General features: G+C 36.5%; 1 protein-coding gene across 3 annotated transcripts in view; it reads left to right on the top strand.

The window, feature by feature from the left end:
- col14a1a (collagen, type XIV, alpha 1a) overlaps nt 1-18,819 on the top strand; it is a 386,358-nt gene that overhangs the window by 173,478 nt on the left and 194,061 nt on the right. For all 3 annotated transcript variants that reach the window (XM_061915882.1, XM_061915884.1, XM_061915881.1), the window contains exons 16-17: nt 4,808-4,947; nt 10,614-10,746. In XM_061915882.1, the coding sequence (XP_061771866.1) occupies nt 4,808-4,947; nt 10,614-10,746 (273 nt within the window). The remainder of the gene's footprint in view (nt 1-4,807; nt 4,948-10,613; nt 10,747-18,819) is intronic.

Below are 18,819 nucleotides of genomic sequence, written 5' to 3' on the forward strand. Positions count from 1 at the left end.
TGACTGGGAGTGGAGGACGGAGTCATCTACCTGCTGAACCGAGCCCACACCCACCTGGACAAGCCTACAAGCAGTGTGGGGATCATAAGTTTTGACTTCTCCAGTGCTTTCGATACCATACTGCCTGGGCTACTGGGTGTGAAGTTGGAGACGATGCAGGTGGAGGCCCCCTTGGTGTCCTGGGTTGTAGATTACCTGACTGACAGACCACAGTACGTGCGACTGCAGGACTGTGTGTCTGACAGGCTGTTCAGTAACAACGGGGCCCCGCAGGGCACAGTCCTCTCCCCCTTCATCTTCACCATTCACACCACCGATTTCCACTATCAGTCAGAGTCCTGCCACATTCAGAAGTTTTCTGATGACTCCGCGATAGTGGGGTGTATTGAGGATGGTGATGATGTGGAATACAGGGCACTGGTGGAGGACTTTGTCACATGGTGTGGAAAAAACCACCTCCAGCTCAATGTGACGAAGACCAAGGAGCTGGTTGTGGACCAGGGAAGGAGGAGGCGTACTTCAGCGACCCCTGTTTCCATCAAGGGGGTGGATGTGGACATGGTAGAGGATTATAAATACGTCGGTGTACACATCGACAACAAGCTGAATGGGTCAAAACACGCTGAGGCCCTCTACAAGAAGGGACAGAGCCGCCTCTACTTTCTCAGGAGGATAGGATCCTTCAACGTCTGTACAAAGATGTTGAAGATGTTCTACGAGTCGGTGGTGGCGGGCGCCTACATGTACGCCGCGGCTTGCTGGGGCAGCAGGCTAAGAGTGAGGGACACAAACAGACTGGACAAGTTGGTAGAGAAGGCCAGTAACGTGGTGGGAGTGGAGCTGGACTCTCTGGCGGTGGTGTCAGAGAGGAGAAATCTAGCAAAACTCCTAGCCTTTATAGACAACACCTCCCACCCACTACACTTGGACCTTGCGGAGAGAATGAGCACATTCAGTGGAAGGCTCAGACTCTCGAAATGCAACACGGAACGACACAGGAGGTCCTTCATACCGACAGCCATCAGACTGTATAATGCATATGTTCCTTCTTGACTGCACTTAAATGTAAAATATATGTAGAATATATTTAGATTATTCATATATTATATACTGTATATAATATATGTTATATATTATTTATTATCGTTATTGTCTATTGTGAGCGAACTGTGGTGCTGAATTTCCCCCAGGGATCAATAAATAACTTTCTATTCTATTCTATTCTATTCTATTCTATTCTATTCTATATATATCCACGTATTACCCACTTATTATTTGTGACTTGTTTTCTTTGAGCTGGTTGCGTGTTTCTTTTGTCATAGCCTGTATCACTGTCTCTGTGTAAAAACAAGGAAATCGCTTGTTTATGTTGCGCACTGATGAATTTAAGTGACGGACCGAAGAAGTCAGTTGACAACAAGCGATATGTATGTCTGTGTACCAAAGGTAATAATCGACCATCCAGTTTGTTAAATTAGGATTAGACTGCACAAATTCAAAGATGTCAAACAGCATCTGCAGCTTATCAATATTTTCATGGATAAATGTTTGTTGTCTGTGGCCATGTGCCGCGGAGGCTCACTGCAGCTTGCGTGATGCAGATTAATGCTGCTGTGGGCTTGACTCGGCGGGTAGGCTACCAACAGGTAGAACATATTTTTATCGGTTTCTTTTGCTGATTCAATCTCCCGCTTCTCTTCTTTCACACCAACTTTCTTAGTTATGATGGTTGGAAGGCAGGATTTTGTTGATCTCTGTCAGTGCTGTATGTGCACATGAACTGAGCTGTTATCAAAAGGAAGGTTTATTTCTTATGTAAACAAAGCAGAGAGAGCTACGTGGAACAATATATTTACTCTTTCTTGTTTAAAGGTCACACCCCTGTTGCAAATATTACTTCGACCGATGGTGGAAATGCTCGTATCTCAAGATATGCTCGCAACTTACAAACTATATCTCAAATCACTTGTAGATTAAGGTGCTCATATGTTTATGCACCATTGTATTACCAGTTTATTCTGATACATTGCAGAGGAATAAAATAAAGTAGTAAAATGATACAAAATGTGGTTGTTTTATACAAACCCCGTTTCTATATGAGTTGGGAAATTGTTTTAGATGTAAATATAAACGGAATACAATGATTTGCAAATCCTTTTCAACCCATATTCAGTTGAATATGCTACAAAGACAACATATTTGATGTTCAAACTCATAAACATTTTTTTTTTTTTGCAAATAATCATTAACTCTAGAATTTGATGCCAGCAACACATGACAAAGAAGTTGGGAAAGGTGGTAATAAATACTGATAAAGTTGAGGAATGCTCATCAAACACTTATTTGGAACATCCCACAGGTGTGCAGGCTAATTGGGAACAAGTGGGTGCCATGATTGGGTATAAAAACAGCTTCCCAAAAAATGCTCAGTCTTTCACAAGAAAGGATGGGGCGAGGTACACCTCTTTGTCCACAACTGCGTGAGCAAATAGTCAAACAGTTTAAGAACAATGTTTCTCAAAGTGCAATTGCAAGAAATTCAGGGATTTCAACAGCTACGATCCATAATATCATCAAAAGATTCAGAGAGTCTGGAGAAATCACTCCACGTAAGCGGCATGGCCGGAAACCAACATTGAATGACCGTGACCTTTGATCCCTCAGCCAGCACTGTATCAAAAACCGACATCAATTTCAAAAGGATATCACCACATGGGCTCAGGAACACTTCAGAAAACCACTGTCACTAAATACAGTTCGTCGCTACATCTGTAAGTGCAAGTTAAAGCTCCTCTATGCAAAGCGAAAGCCATTTATCAACAACATCCAGAAACGCCGCCGGCTTCTCTGAGCCCGAGATCATCTAGGATGGACTGATGCAAAGTGGAAAAGTGTTCAGTGGTCTGACGAGTCCACATTTCAAATTGTTTTTGGAAATATTCGACATCGTGTCATCCGGACCAAAGGGGAAGCGAAGCATCCAGACTGTTATCGACACAAAGTTCAAAAGCCAGCATCTGTGATGATATGGGGGTGCATTAGTGCCCAAGGCTTGGGTAACTTACACATCTGTGAAGGCATCATTAATGCTGAAAGGTACATACAGGTTTTGGAACAACAAACAGTATGTTGCCGTCCAAGCGCCGTCTTTTTCATGGACGCCCCTGCTTATTTCAGCAAGACAATGCCAAGCCACATTCAGCACGTGTTACAACAGTGTGTCTTTGTAAAAAAAGAGATTGGGTACTTTCCTGGCCCGCCTGCAGTCCGGACCTGTCTCCCATCGAAAATGTGTGGCGCATTATGAAGCGTAAAATACGACAGCGGAGACCCCGAACTGTTGAACGACTGAAGTTCTACATAAAACAAGAATAGTAAAGAATTCCACCATCAAAGCTTCAACAATTAGTTTCCTCAGTTCCCAAACGTTTATTGAGTGTTGTTAAAAGAAAAGGTGATGTAATACAGTGGTGAACATGCCCTTTCCCAACTACTTTGGCACGTGTTGCAGCCATGAAATTCTAAGTTAATTATTATTTGCAAAAAAATAAATTAAGTTTATGAGTTAGAACATTAAATAACTTGTCTTTGTAGTGCATTCAACTGAATATGGGTTGAAAAGGATTCGCAAATCATTGTATTCCGTTTATATTTACATCTAGCACAATTTCCCAACTCATATGGAAACGGGGTTTGTATACCGGGTAATCTCATATTCGGGTCAATATGTTACTAGAAAGGCTTGGTGCATCAATTTATGTAAATCAAGTGTGCAGAACTGTACAGTCAAGTGAATCAAAGTTTGCTGCTTCATCCTTTTAAATAAAGAATACTTTTACCTGTTTATGTCACAACGTTGTGAAAACTTTAATTATTGTGTTTATATTTATATCGCTAATATGTATTCATTTCTTTATTATTTTGTTTACTTACTAACTGTATATTAATTGATTGACTCATTTATTTATCCACTGTTCTGTTACAAACAGAGAACAACAAAATGGGATAAAACTGTTATGATATGAAAAGGAGTATCATTAAATAAGCTTTGCTTCTTCCTACTCCTTTTCGGACGTGCTGTAATGAAACAATTGGAAATATGTGATGCATTGCTTTGTAATTGTATTGTGTGCATGTTCAAAATAAACTCAAATGAACTATTCTGAAAACCGATTATACAGATTTTACATTTTAAAGAATGTATAAAAGAGTATATAAAAAATATAATTAATACATACATATATAAAAAGTAAATACATAATTTTTGGATCTCAAATATGTTTCGTAGGATTTTATTTAACTTTTCACTGTGATTACTCAAAAATATTAAGTAATTAAAATCAATGGTGTCCTACATTATTGATCTTTGAGGGCTTTAATTGCTAAATAAAGGAACTCTCCTGAAGGAATCAATAAAGTACTATCCATCTATGTATCTATCTAAATACTGCATATTTCAGTTTTACTATAAAAACAAAAGTTGTCTTTGACAAAAAGGCATAAAACCTTATTTGTTTTTCTTTACTGTAAGCATTGAATAATAAAAAAAAAATAATAATTTGACTTATTTTTAACAATTAAGTGACTGAGACCCTCTATGCTCCCCAGGAGCCCAAAGGATTAAAAAAAAATCCATATATTTTGTTATGGTTTAAAAATGAAAAATATCAAAATGGCCCTCGCATGCTTACATTTTCCGTGTGCTACAAAGTTTGGACATCCCTGCCCTATACTCAACATTAGATTAACCAAAAAGTTTGTGATGTAAAAAAAGAATTAATTAATACATTTTCTCTTCATCTGTTAGCTCCAGTTCCGGGTCCCCTACACTTTCGTTCCAGTGACGTCAGTCCAGACAGTTTTCAGGTAATCTGGGATCACTCCGCCGATGACATCATCGTCTACAGACTTTCCTGGGCACCATCCACAGGTGGCGACACAAAGGAGGTTAGTACAAAAAATATGCAGTTGGTCTCTTTAATTGTGTGGTACTGCAGTAGAAGTTGACTGTTAATGCAAACAGCATTAATTGGTACCCACCACAAATGTGGGGTATTATCTTCTCATCATTTCATTTCATTTCATTTTTATTTATCTCATTCATTGATGTGCATTTAGAACGATACATAATTATATCACAATTATTATACAATTTAAATTCACACAATTCCTGAGAAGGAGCAGGATGAAGAAGATCTTATAATTTCCTGGCCCCTTTGACATAATACATTATCTTACTTCATGAATATCATTTAAGCCGACACATATATCCAAATGTAATGAAACAATCAAAAACAAAAAACACAAGAAAAACACAACAAGTGCAAAACTTCATAAAGTATAAACCAAACCAAGAAAATAATAGTAAAAATATACACCTCACGGAATGATACAGAACAAATACAAAACCAGACAAAAAATAAGTAAAATAATAAATAAAAAACGAAATGTAAACACTTATGGCTGTCCATATGATCTTATTGTTCTATCTTTATATATTTTTTTCAATTGGAATATATTTTTACAGTTTTTTATCTCGTTGTAAAGACAATTCCACAATTTTACCCCCACCACTGATGTACACATTTGTTTTAAAGTTGTCCTTGAATATTGTTGTTTGAAATTACCTTTTCTTCTATGCTCTGTATTCTCAGAAGTGATGACAAAAATGTTTTGTAAATTTGCTGGTAATGTTTTACTTCTAGCCTTAAACATGACACACAATGTCTGTAGCTTTACTAGCTCCTGTAGTTTCAATAGTCCAGAGTTAATAAATAAAATGTTAGTGTGTTCTAAGTAATCTACTTTATGAATAATCCTTATAGCTCTTTTCTGTAATTGATACAATGCCTTTATGTTACTCTTATAAGTGTTCCCCCACACTTCCACACAGTAGCTGATATATGGCAATATAAGTGCACAATACAATATGCACATTGCCCTATAATCTAACATATATTTTACTTTGTTTAATATAAAAATACTCTTAGACATCTTTTTCCGTACATGTGCAATATGAGATTTCCATGTCAGACCGTCATCCAGTATCACTCCTAAAAATCTAAGTTCAGAAACCCTTTCTTTATCAATTCCATCTATTGACAGTTTGATGGTGTCCTCTCTTTTCCTCTTACCAAAAATCATAAACTTTGTTTTTTTTACATTTAATGATAATTTGTTGAAATCAAACCATCTCTTAAGTTTAATCATATCCTGTTCAATAAGTATTGATAACGCTTTTAAGTCATGTCCCGAACTATGAAAGTTGGTGTCGTCCGCAAATAAAACACATTTCAATAACTTTGATACCTCACATATATTGTTAATATACAAAATAAACAATTTAGGTCCCAAAACCGAACCTTGTGGAATTCCACATTCCAGCCTCATTTGTTCAGATGTATTACCCAAAAAATCCACAAACTCTTGTCTATTATCTAAATAACTTCTTAGCCATTCTAAAACTACTCCTCTCACACCAAGTGAATGCAACTTGGACAATAATATAGAATGATCTATAGTGTCAAATGCTTTTTTAAGATCGATAAACACACCGATAGTGTATTTCCTATTTTCAGTTTCTGTTGCTATATCCTCCATTGTATTCATTACAGCTGAAGCAGTGGATCTATTAGTTCGGAATCCATACTGGCACTCACTCAACAGCATCTTCTTCTCAATAAAACTGTCTAATTTTTCTACAAATATTTTTTCAATTATTTTAGAAAATTGTGACAGTAGTGACACTGGTCTGTAATTAGTAAATATATGTTTATCTCCTGTTTTATAGAGTGGAATTACTTTTGCTACCTTCATTCTATTTGGAAAAGTCCCTGTTTGAAAAGAGAGATTAAAAACATAACACAGAGGTTTGATGATACAGTCAATAGTCTTTTAACTATTCCAGTGAAATCCAGGATGTCACCATTTTTGCATCAGACTGCAGTCTACTCAGTTGCGCAGATAAAGTGGATTTTGTGCTGTGTAGCCCTAACTACTCCACTCGAGCTGGTAAAACCCCTGACATGACCGAGTATACATAAAAGCTGAATGGACCCACGAACGACTGGCGTGGGTGTTTTATTACACTGATCTAGGGTTTAGAGACAACTGTGAGGCAGCGATAGAACCCTCTCATGTCTGATTAACTGTGTGTGTTTGTGTGTGCCTGCCTGTGTGTGTACGTGTTAGAGTGTGTGTGTTTTGCGGAGAGTGATTAGTGCTGAGAATATGACTCTTGGGAGTGAGAGAGGTGGGCTGCAAGCACAGATACGAAGAGTCCCTTTTTCTGTTACACTCTTGCAGTAAATGTGTCATTTGTTATTTAATGCTGCGATACAATTTCACAGGTGCAATGTTCACATATTTAATATATTGTAATTAGGGCTGTCAAAGTTAACACGTTAACGCGTGCGATTAATCACAAAAAATTACCGCATTAGGCAAATTAATCACACAATTAATTTTAGCTGCATATTGGTCACGGTGGCGCATGGTTGCTGTTAATGTGATCCCAGGATGCAGAGAAGGTAGGCAAAATTCAAAGTCAGAAACAACACAAGTCAAGCAGCAACTCATGTTGATCGAAATACACACTGTGGCACACAGATGATAATGACAACACCATTTGTAGTACAGACACAGTTGCTGTGAAAGGTATAAAATAAATGTATAATTTTCTTTTTAATTTGAATGTATTCACACAATATGTGTTCGACTGAGTTTTTAATTGTTTGTATGCACATATTTGGAGAATATAGAGTATCTGCCCAACCATGTGTGAAATTAAACAACCAAGTGATTTATTTGTCTTTTAGCAGACAGATTTTGTGCAGATTATAATAAAACAATCCGTCTGATTTACACAAGACCGCCGAGTTTCTCTGCCATGGTCTTTTCTCACCTGCAACAACCCAGATATACATCATGTCAAAGGCATATGCTAAACCAGGGGTCGGCAACCCACGGCTCTGGAGCCACATGCGGCTCTTTGGCCACTCCGATGTGGCTCAGCTGCAAATGGCTCAGCTCCATAATCACCGACACCCCCGAAACTTTCCAGATTTTGGTCCCTCTCCCGGACATCACCCGGGGTTAACATTCTTCGATTTTTACTCCGACTACAATATTGAAGGCGTGCCGTGATGGCTTTACTTTTAAGGTCCTCTACAATATATCATCGCCCACCTTTACATCATGTTATCTGCGTGCCAACCGGACGCATGCATTTCGCTGCTTCTATCATCACACATACAAGATTGCAAGGCATATAGTCAACAGCCACACAGGTTACACTGACAGTTGTGATACAAACAACTTTAACACTCTTACTAATATGCACCACACTTTGAACCCACACCAAACAAGAATAACAAACATATTTTGGGAGAACATCCTCACAGTAACACAACATAAACGCAACATAACAATTACCCAGAATCCCAAGTATCCATGTTCATATGTGTTTCTTGTCATCATTGTATTCATATTATTTGAAGTACAGTTCTGTTCAATTTGCATGTCATAAAATTGACTAAAATTCTGTTTTTAAACAAAATTTGGATGTTTTCCATTTTTTAAATACTGGTTCAGGCCCGTTGAAGGACCTGCTCCGTTTCAAAAAAAACAATTTGAAACCTGTATTGGTTAAAATATAAACAATACCCATCTCCAGACAGGACAGTCGCCAAACCCAGCTACTCTGAACAAAGCTGTTTGAAATAGCATAATGCATTTATGCAGTTTGCATAATTGCATTATAATTAATACAATTATTTTCCTTTATCACTAAAACTACTACAGTGTTGTAGACTGTAAAAATGTTTTTTATATATTTTTATTTTTTGTTATGCAAAGAAATAACTTCACTGCTAAAAGAAATGTAACATGTTACAGAGAGTTTAAGAGTTCTCACAATAAATCCATCATTGCGACTCTGGATGTTAAGTCGCTTACAGTAAAGTCCAACTTCAGTGTTGTCGTCTGTGGAAGCAAGTTCTACCATGGGCAATGATTCATGTATGTGTCGTACAGATGTTGTTGTTTGGACATCTGCCGCTGCAGCAGTGGGAGCCAACTGGCAGTCACTGCGCGTGTTTGAATAACTAGGACATTTTTGTTAAACTTAACACAGCGATTAGAATTAAAGCTGAGCAGGATTTGAAAAGCATGTAGTTTTTTTTATATACTCACACATTATTTCACTGAAGTCATAAAACCGGACATTCCATTATTTTACTTTTTATGCCTCTCTCAACTCAAATAAATGAACTTTAGGTTAGAAGTCCGTCCTGCTATTCAGAAATTAACATTTCTGGTAATTTGGTACAATTTGAAGTCTGTGAACCCCTCCAGCATTTTTTTAAAACGCAGCCTGACATTTGGTTACGTTAATAATGTGAGAAATGCGAAATAATTGTATTGTGTGTTGTGTACACTGCAAAAACTGAAATCTAAGTAAGATTAAATATCTCAAAGAAGGATGATTGTTGCTTATTTTCTGTCTGATAAGATAATTATTCTCCCCAAGCGGATTTGATGGGTTTTGGTCCTAAATGATCTCAGTAAGATATTACAGCTTGTTGCTGAGATGTTATGACCTATATTGAGTAAAACATGCTTGAAACTGGAATGTCAACTGATGCAAAGCTGTGTCATCAACACTCAAAGTATAAAACTACTTTTTTTAAATAATAATTTCTTACTTCAAGTATGAAAAACAAAATCATGATGTATGCATATCATTATGTCAAGTTAATGGCACTAACATTTACTTGATTTAAGAATATTTTTCAACATATTGAGCGAAAAGGTCTCTTTTTTTTCTACCAAGACACTTGTTATTAGTGAGAATATATACCGTATTTTTCGGACTATAAGTCGCAGTTTTTTCATAGTTTGGCCGGGGGTGCGACTTATACTCAGGAGCGACTTATGTGTGAAATTATTAACACATCACCGTAAAATATCAAATAATATTATTTAGCTCATTCACGTAAGAGATTAGACGTATAAGATTTTATGGGATTTAGCGATTAGACAGATTGTTTGGTAAACGTATAGCATGTTCTATATGTTATAGTTATTTGAATGACTTTTACCATAATATGTTAGGTTAACATACCAGGCACCTTCTCAGTTGGTTATTTATGCGTCATATAACGTACACTTATTCAGTCTGTTGTTCACTATTCTTTATTTATTTTAAATTGCCTTTCAAATGTCTATTCTTGGTGTTGGGTTTTATCAAATAAATTTCCCCCAAAAATGCGACTTATACTCCAGTGTGACTTATATATATATTTTTCCTTCTTTATTATGCATTTTTGGCTGGTGCGACTTATACTCCGTGGCGACTTATACTCCGAAAAATACGGTACTTATTTTAAGGGATTTTTGGGTTCATTGAGGTTAGCTAATTTTACTTGTTTTGGAAAGTCTTGACAAGCCAAATTTTCTCATTCTATTTGCATATAATTTTGCTTAGTTCAAATAAAATAACCCTAATTTTTGTTTCTTGTTTTTGATCACTGACTTTTTGCTGTGTACTGTTCAGGTATTAGCGTGTTGTTATTCTTTCCTAATTACATTCTCTGTGTGTTCTTCTTTTGCAGGTGGTCCTGAGTAGAAGTGATAGCCGATACATCCTGACTGATCTGAGCCCCTCCACTGAGTATGAAGTTATGTTGACGGCAGTTTTCAAAGACCAATCAGAGAGCGCCACTGTCTCTGTCACAGAGACCACATGTAAGATGTGTGCGACTTTTTCACGGTCACCTTAAATTGTTATTCTTGGCTTAAAAACCTTATTGATGTAATGCAAGGATGGGCAAGCTTTTTGACTCATGAGCCACATCGGGTTAAAACATTTGGACAGGGACCAAGCTTTTAAAATAATCATTATTGTTAATCATTTGGGAATGCCACAAATCTAGGAGATGTGGAATGTATTACCATGCCTGTAATGTAATTAGAGCAAAGATATTCAGTAAATATATTTAATAGGTAAATTGCTCCATTAATGAGTTCAGCCTATCCCTGCTGAACTCAAGCGGAAGGCGGTGTACACCCTGGACAAGTCGCTACCTCATCACAGGGCCAACACAGATAGACACATAACATTCACACCCACATTCACAAACTAGGGACCATTTAGTGTTGCCAATCAACCTATCCTTAGATGCATGTTTTTGGAGGTGGGAGGAAGCCAGAACATGCAAACACCACACAGAAAGACCCCGAGCACTAACTACCACTGCACCATTGTGATGCCAACTTGATGTTGAATTTGTGTGTTGGCCTGACCTTATAGTATAAGAACAGTTTTAAAAAAAATTATGATTTAAGTCTGAAAGATTGATTCAATACTAAATTGAAGACGGAAGTTTCCCAAGCATTATAAACATGTAGAAACATATCCCAGGATAATGCAAAATTACACCTTTGAGCAGAGACATTTCAGTTTGCTAAAGCATTAATTGAAGCAAGCTACAATCAAGAACTAAGCCGGAAATACAAACATAACTTTAAACAGTGCCTAAAAAAAAGTGACAACTTCTGCTATCAGACATTGACAATACCAAAATATGAAATACAAACGATAAAACATTGACTTGCCCTGCGATGAAGTGGTGACTTGTCCAGGGTGTACTCCACTTACCGCCCGAATTCAGCTGAGAAAGGCTCCAGTGACCCCCCGCGACTCCAAAAGTGACAAGCGGTAAAAAATGGATGGATGAATGAAAACATTGACGTTTTGCCATCAATCAAACACCCAAGAGAGAGTAATTTGCATTTACCGATCATGCTTTAAAATGGGTGTAATTTTGACATGTGTATGGTGCTAAGGTGTTTTTTGTAATGTCCACCTGGTGCAGTGAGGATGTTACATTGTGTGCCACATTTGTGTTGACTTATGGTATTTTTTTTTTACTTCTCGTTTTCTTTTTGGGTGTGAAAGCTTGTTTGGTTTGCTCCATATAAAAATATGCACTGACCCAACACACATATTTGCAACATACGTACCAACTGGCTAACTTAACTCACTGTCGTCAAAATGTGAGCATTTGTGAGTAACATCAATTGCTGGAGATTAAAAAAAAGAAAAAAGATTTGGAGACGTTCCGTGGGGCAGATTGTGGACGTTGACGCCCGTAATTCATAAACTCCTTACCTAATCCAAGGTTGAGGGGCAGGGCTGTTTATATGCATGGACATACCTGGGCTGAAGCCTAGGGGCCCCCATTCAATCAGGGGTCCCGATTTCACTGGTGAATGCAATGATTAGAATTCTAGTTCCCCTGAAAGAGTATCAGTGTGGGCTCCTCTCCACCAGGAGTCACCAACGGGGTGCCCGCGGGCGCCAGGTCGCCCGTAAGGACCAGATGAATAGCCCGCTGGCCTGTTCTAAAAATAGCTCAAATAGCAGCATTTACCAGTGAGCTGCCTCTATTTTTTTAAAATTGTATTTATTTACGAGCAAGCTGGTCTCGCTTTGCTCGACATTTTTAATTCTAAGGGAGACAAAACAAATAGAATTTGAAAATCCAAGAAAATATTTTAAAGACTTGGTCTTCACTTGTTTAAATAAACTCTTTTTTTTTTTTTTTTTGGCTTCTTATAACTTTCAGAAAGACAATTTTAGACAAAAAAATACAACCTTAAAAATTATTTTAGGATTTTTAAACACATATACCTTTTTGCCTTTTAAATTCCTTCCTCTTCTTTCCTGACAATTTAAATCAATGTTCAAGTATTATTTTTATTTTATTTTTGTAAAGAATAATACATCCATTTTAATTTAATGCTTCATTTTAGCTTCTGTTTTTTCGACGAAGAATATTTGTGAAATATTTATTCAAACTTATTACGATATAAATTCAAAAAAATTATTCTGGCAAATCTAGAAAATCTGTAGAATCAAATTTAAATCTTATTTCAAAGTCTTTTGAATTTCTTATAAAATTTTTGTTCTGGAAAATCTAGAAGAAATTAAGATTTGTCTTTGTTAGAAATATAGCTTGGTCCAATTTGTTATATATTCTAACAAAGTGCAGATTGGATTTTAACCTATTTAAAACATGTCATCAAAATTCTAAAATTAATCTTAATCAGGAAAAATTACTGATGATGTTCCATAAATTATTTTTTAAATTTTTTCAAAAAAATTCGAATTAGCTAGTTTTTGTCTTCATTTTTTTCGGTTGAATTTTGAATTTTAAAGAGTTGAAATTGAAGATAAACTATGTTTCAAAATTTAATTAGAATTTTTTTCGTGTTTTCTCCTCTTTTAAACCGTTCAATTAAGTGTTTTTTTCATCATTTATTCCCTACAAAAAACCTTCCGTAAAAGGAAAAAAAAATGTATGACGAAATGACGGACAAAAATACCCATTATATATATATATATATATATATATATATATATATATATATATATATATATATATATATATATATATATATATATGTATATATATATATATATATATATATATATATATATATATATATACATACAGTATATATATATATAGGATAGGATAGGTCTTTATTGTCATTGCACAAGTACAACAAAACTTTGTTTTCAGCGCAAACCTGTTCAAGATTAGACAAACAAACTGTGTACAGGGTTACAGAAAAAGAACGCTGATGGGTCGCCATAAAGCGCTCCGTAAAAGATGGGAAAAAGGTTAACGCTGGGGAAGGATGAGTAAAAAAATACAATCCAGACTGTGCTCTTAAGGGGGCCCAGTTCGGAGTGGGAAAAAACCTCCATATACATATATATATATATATATATATATATATATGTATATATATTTATTTATTTATTTATTAAAGGTGAATTGAGCAAATTGGCTATTTCTGGCAATTTATTTAAGTGTGTATCAAACAGGTAGCCCTTCGCATTAATCGGTACCCAAGAATTAGCTCTTCGTTTCAAAAAGGTTGGTGACCCCTGCTCTTCACCATTCATTGCCAACTTCAATGTACTTATTTTTCAGTTTTCTTGAAGGTTCCTGGGGTAATACACGCAATTTGTTTCCTTTTTTACGATTAATAACTTAACAAGACAGCGTTTTATTATGTAAATCATGTATTAGTATTTTATTTATTTTTTTCATTTCACTGATTTGCAACATGTTATTACCAGTGATGGGCAAGATAATTGGAAAAGGTAGTAATCTAAGATACAAATTACTCAGGATTAAATGTAGCTAAACCACAGTGGAAGCTATCCCCGGAGAATTGTAGCAAGCTACACTACAAGAGACACGGCAAAAGTCAATTACTACATCACAGCTACATTTAACGACATTTATATCTATCAATGTAACTGAGAGTGTACAAAAGGTCCATTGCTATTAATTATCCGTCATTTAGCTGGGGACACCCTACAACTGGGGGTCCTCACACCCAACTGTTGGTATTTATTTACTTTGCCTTTTTATTGGCCCACCCCTGTAATGTTACTCATTTTCTTTGCCTACAGTAAAAAACAGCATCCATCTATATCTGAACAAAAAAAACATAATGACTTGTGTGTTATTTGGGAACAGTTGGTAATGGTTATGTGCAGTAAAACTGTCCATGAACTCAACTCACCTGAATGTGTGTACCTAAATTTGTGTGAAAAGTCTTAGATCAAGAGAGCCGTTAAGGTTTTGGTGTACAGAGTAAACAACTAAAAACTTTTTGGTTTTGGGCATTGTTGTCTGCATACGCATACAAGTGTCTAAATATGGCTAAGGACACATATTATCATATTTTCTTGGACGTCATCGTCATCACTAAAAGAAATATCTAATCTGCAGGATAGAATCCCTCTGCCATTTTAAAGTATGTTTTTTTTTTTTTTTGAGTGGTCAGCTTGAAGCGTCCCTCCGTCTCCCACTCTCTCGTCTTCAAGTGACATGAGACGGCGTGGCGCTGTTGGGAGAGTGGCCGTGCGCAACCCGAGGGTTCCTGGTTCAATCCCCACCTAGTACCAACCTCGTCACGACCGTTGTGTCCTTGAGCAAGACACTTCACCATTGCTCCTGATGGTCGCCTTGCATGACAGCTCCCTCCATCAGTGTGTGAATGTGTGTGTGAATGGGTAAATTTGGAAGTAGTGTCAAAGCGCTTTGAGTACCTTGAAGGTAGAAAAGCGCTATACAAGTACAACCCATTTATCATTTATGAGTGTGTGACTGTACTGATTTTGATTCCTGGTTTCAATGATCCGCCTTATGTTGCCTCTGATTGGCCAGTTTGTAATGTTTCGCCCTGATCTTAGCCAATACGAACACCAACCAACAATCCCCAATCATCCCCGTATGTACGGATGTTCTCATTCATCCAGGTCATTTGATTCTCTCCATTTTTTGGGGCGCCTGGATTCGCAGTTTATTTTCTCTCTTTGTAGCTTGTAACTTTGATGTACGCTACCTAGCTACATGAGTCTAAAACAGGCCTGGGCAATTATTTTGACCCGGCGGCCAAATTTAGTGAAAACAAATGTGTCTCGGGGCCGGTATATCTTTTTTTAGGAACACTAATACAAACCCTCACAATAATGACAGCTAAAATGTTATAACAGACCACCTTAAAAAAAAAGGAATGGAATTTTTAATTTTTTTTACTGAATGAGACACCCAGAATGTACATGAAAATAATGAATGTTATAATATTAACTATGAAGGATAACACACTGAAAATGAACGTCACACCCACTCTCCATCCACATATTTTACAATCAAGCGAAACGCAACAAAAATGCAACAAACACAGCGAAATATGAATGCGAAGGGTAAAAAATAAACCCACCTACAATCTGATACATCTGATATATTACCAAGATTTAGAACTTTGTTGGAAAAATCTGCTTCCGTGTCTGTCCCTGACACCCACATTTCAGGTTCTGGAAACACTCCCCACCCACAGTGCTCGGTGCCTCGTTTCAGCTGCTGTGACTTACATTACCATAGTAATTAATTAGATTGCCATAGTAACTAATAAAAAAGTGCAGATGCCAACCATTGAAATACTTTGTATAGTTATACTTAGTCATTAGAAAAAATCTGTGCTCATCATAATGGCAGCCACACTTTCCATCTTAAAGATCTAAAACAATTATTTGAGAATGTCCAGCTGGCCAGATTGAAAAGCTTAACGGGCCTTAATATGCCCAGGTTGATCTAAAAGTAGCTAAGCTACAGGAAACCACTGCCAAGCTACTGGAAAATGTAGTTAAGTTCCATAGCTTAGCTACGTGTAGCTTGTTACTGGCCGTCACTGGTTATTACACCTCTGATTGCAAATACATGTTCAATTAACCATTCAACAAATAGGTATAGCAAGGATTTTATTGTATTAAACAATCAAGCACTGATATGCAAAAAAAAAAACCCAAAAAATGTTTCCTGGCTCATTATAGTTCTCAGGTGAATATGTAGCATTTGCCTTTAAAAGTACAAATATACCAAAGAGCACATGGAATACATTGTTAAGAAACAAACATAAACAACAATAACAAGCCTCATCTAATCTCAATTAAAGTTTTAATTGAGTTATAAAAGAATGGAGCATATTTTTCCCTATGATATAATTAAAACGGTATTAATTGATGGATGTAATTGTCACTGCTTGTGCTTGAGCAGTTCACTTATAAACCAAAACAGCGAAGAAGTGTCAACGTCACTCACTCCCCATTAAAGGCATCATTGGACTGCTGGGGGTGAGTGTTTGCTCCGGAGTCAAACTCAGATGAAGCAGCTACTGTTAATTCTGGTGCAGTATAGCACACATGTCTATTTTTCATTATCTATATTGAAAACATTAAATGTTTCATGGAAAAACTGATATAGAACTAACCTATTCTTGGACAACATCTAAATGGGCTTGTTAGTACCATAACTCTATGTAGACAGCTTCACTTTCCCAATCAAAAGTCAGTATAAACTGTCCAGAATTCTAAATATTTGTTGTTAGCTATCATGGTGTCTTTTATTTTATATTGTTATGAAAACAAATACTAATAAAAAAAACTTTTGAGCATTTAACTTTTTTTGTATTTAGGCTGCTAATTGTTCCACTAATAACACATTTTACATGACCACATTGAACACATCATGATAACATAACCGGCCTTCATCAGATAATTAGCAATTATGAGCAACTGACAAAGGTATTTGAGTTACTCAGTAATTCATAATGTTAATAATTACTCAATATATTATTATTGATTCCTGAGTATAACTTGAATGTGTCATAATACAGAAGAGCTTTTTGTGGCCGTGAACGAGTCACTGGCTTAGCTGAGTGTGCGTCTTTTGAGGCAAATGAAAGAGAGCGGCTGCTGTCAATCTGAAAATATAATTTGTTTGTTTTGTTGTGATTACGGCAGAAAGTGACCCATTTTGCTGGATGATTGTTGTGTTGCTGATGCTGTTTTGGTGTGGTTACGGCCGACAGTAATCAGTTTTGCTCAATAAAAGGATTGTTGATGCAAACATCCTATTTCCCCTGCTTAAAACGTCTGGGCTGCCGTCATTGTTTTATCTGTTGTGACCACTTGTAGAAAATGGTACAGAAACATTTGTTATGTGTTTATTTTGTTTAGAGTTTGAGTTGGATTTGGATGTTGTGCACTGCGTTGATTCGATCCATTTTCCGTTTTTTGTTTTTCATTATCAAACCATAAAACTGGGAAATAGATTTTGATGTTAAAAAAAATCCAATTCCAAAGGAAAAAAGGATGGCCAGGACGTACACGTATTTGATACCTGGATGAGTTTTTATCATTCAATATCTATTTAGTATTTTTTTCAATCCCAGGTAGGCAGCAAATTAAAGTTGAATGGCTCTGTATATAACACTGAGACAAAGTGTTTTTCCTCAGGATGTTTTCAATTAACTTGAAGTATTTTGTCAAGAGAATTGTTTGTGACATGTTCATTTTCAGAAAGTGCTTGTTTTATTTTTGGCCAAAGTAAAACAAAGAAATTATCTGAAGTAGTCTTTATTTTTAAGTTATTATGCTATGATTTTACAAGTCCGTCCTACTTGGGATCAGATTTTCCTCCATGTGCCCCTCGAGCTAAAACGAATTTGACATCCCCGACTTCGCTTAAGCTAGGAAACATATTTTTAAAACATGTAGTACACATATGGATTGGGGTTACACGTGTTTAATAATAATATTAGGCCAAAAAAATAGCTGAATTCATCCTATATTAGGTATGCGACACCTTGGGGGTGAAAGTTTGGACCCCCCGATCAATACGGCAGAATGTATTGAATTTAAATACCTTCATGTTGCCATGAGGGCCACAAAGTGGTATTGTTGATGCAATTATCACATAATGTGCATTTCAGAAATGATAGTGCAATTGTGAATATGACTAATTGTATTGACTTGTTTGTCCTTGTTTATCTCAGAGGTGGGAAATCTATTTTCCCCAACAATGATTTGTATGTATCTACCTAATTACCTGAGCTATTGATGTAGAGAGTTTCTCTGTTTCGCTGTAATTATATGATTGATGCGCTTTCCCTTTCCCCAGTGGCCAAGACAACAATCGCCACTACAACCTCGGGTAAGAGGAGTGCAAATACCTGCACAAGTAGTAAAAATGTCAATGGGGAAACCTTTCAAATGGTAAAGCTCAATATCAGTCCAAAGTGTTAGTCTCTCTCAGTCAGGAAAACAGGGGTTAGAATTTCAGTTGGAGCATCTCTGTGTGGAGTTTGCATTTTGGGTTTTCTCTGGGTGCTCTAACTTTTATGCCACATTGGACTGGAGACTGTCCTGTAGACTCTATTGTAAATCAGTGG

This window comes from Nerophis ophidion, linkage group LG11 (genome assembly GCF_033978795.1).
Source record: "Nerophis ophidion isolate RoL-2023_Sa linkage group LG11, RoL_Noph_v1.0, whole genome shotgun sequence".
NCBI classification, from domain to species: domain Eukaryota; kingdom Metazoa; phylum Chordata; class Actinopteri; order Syngnathiformes; family Syngnathidae; genus Nerophis; species Nerophis ophidion.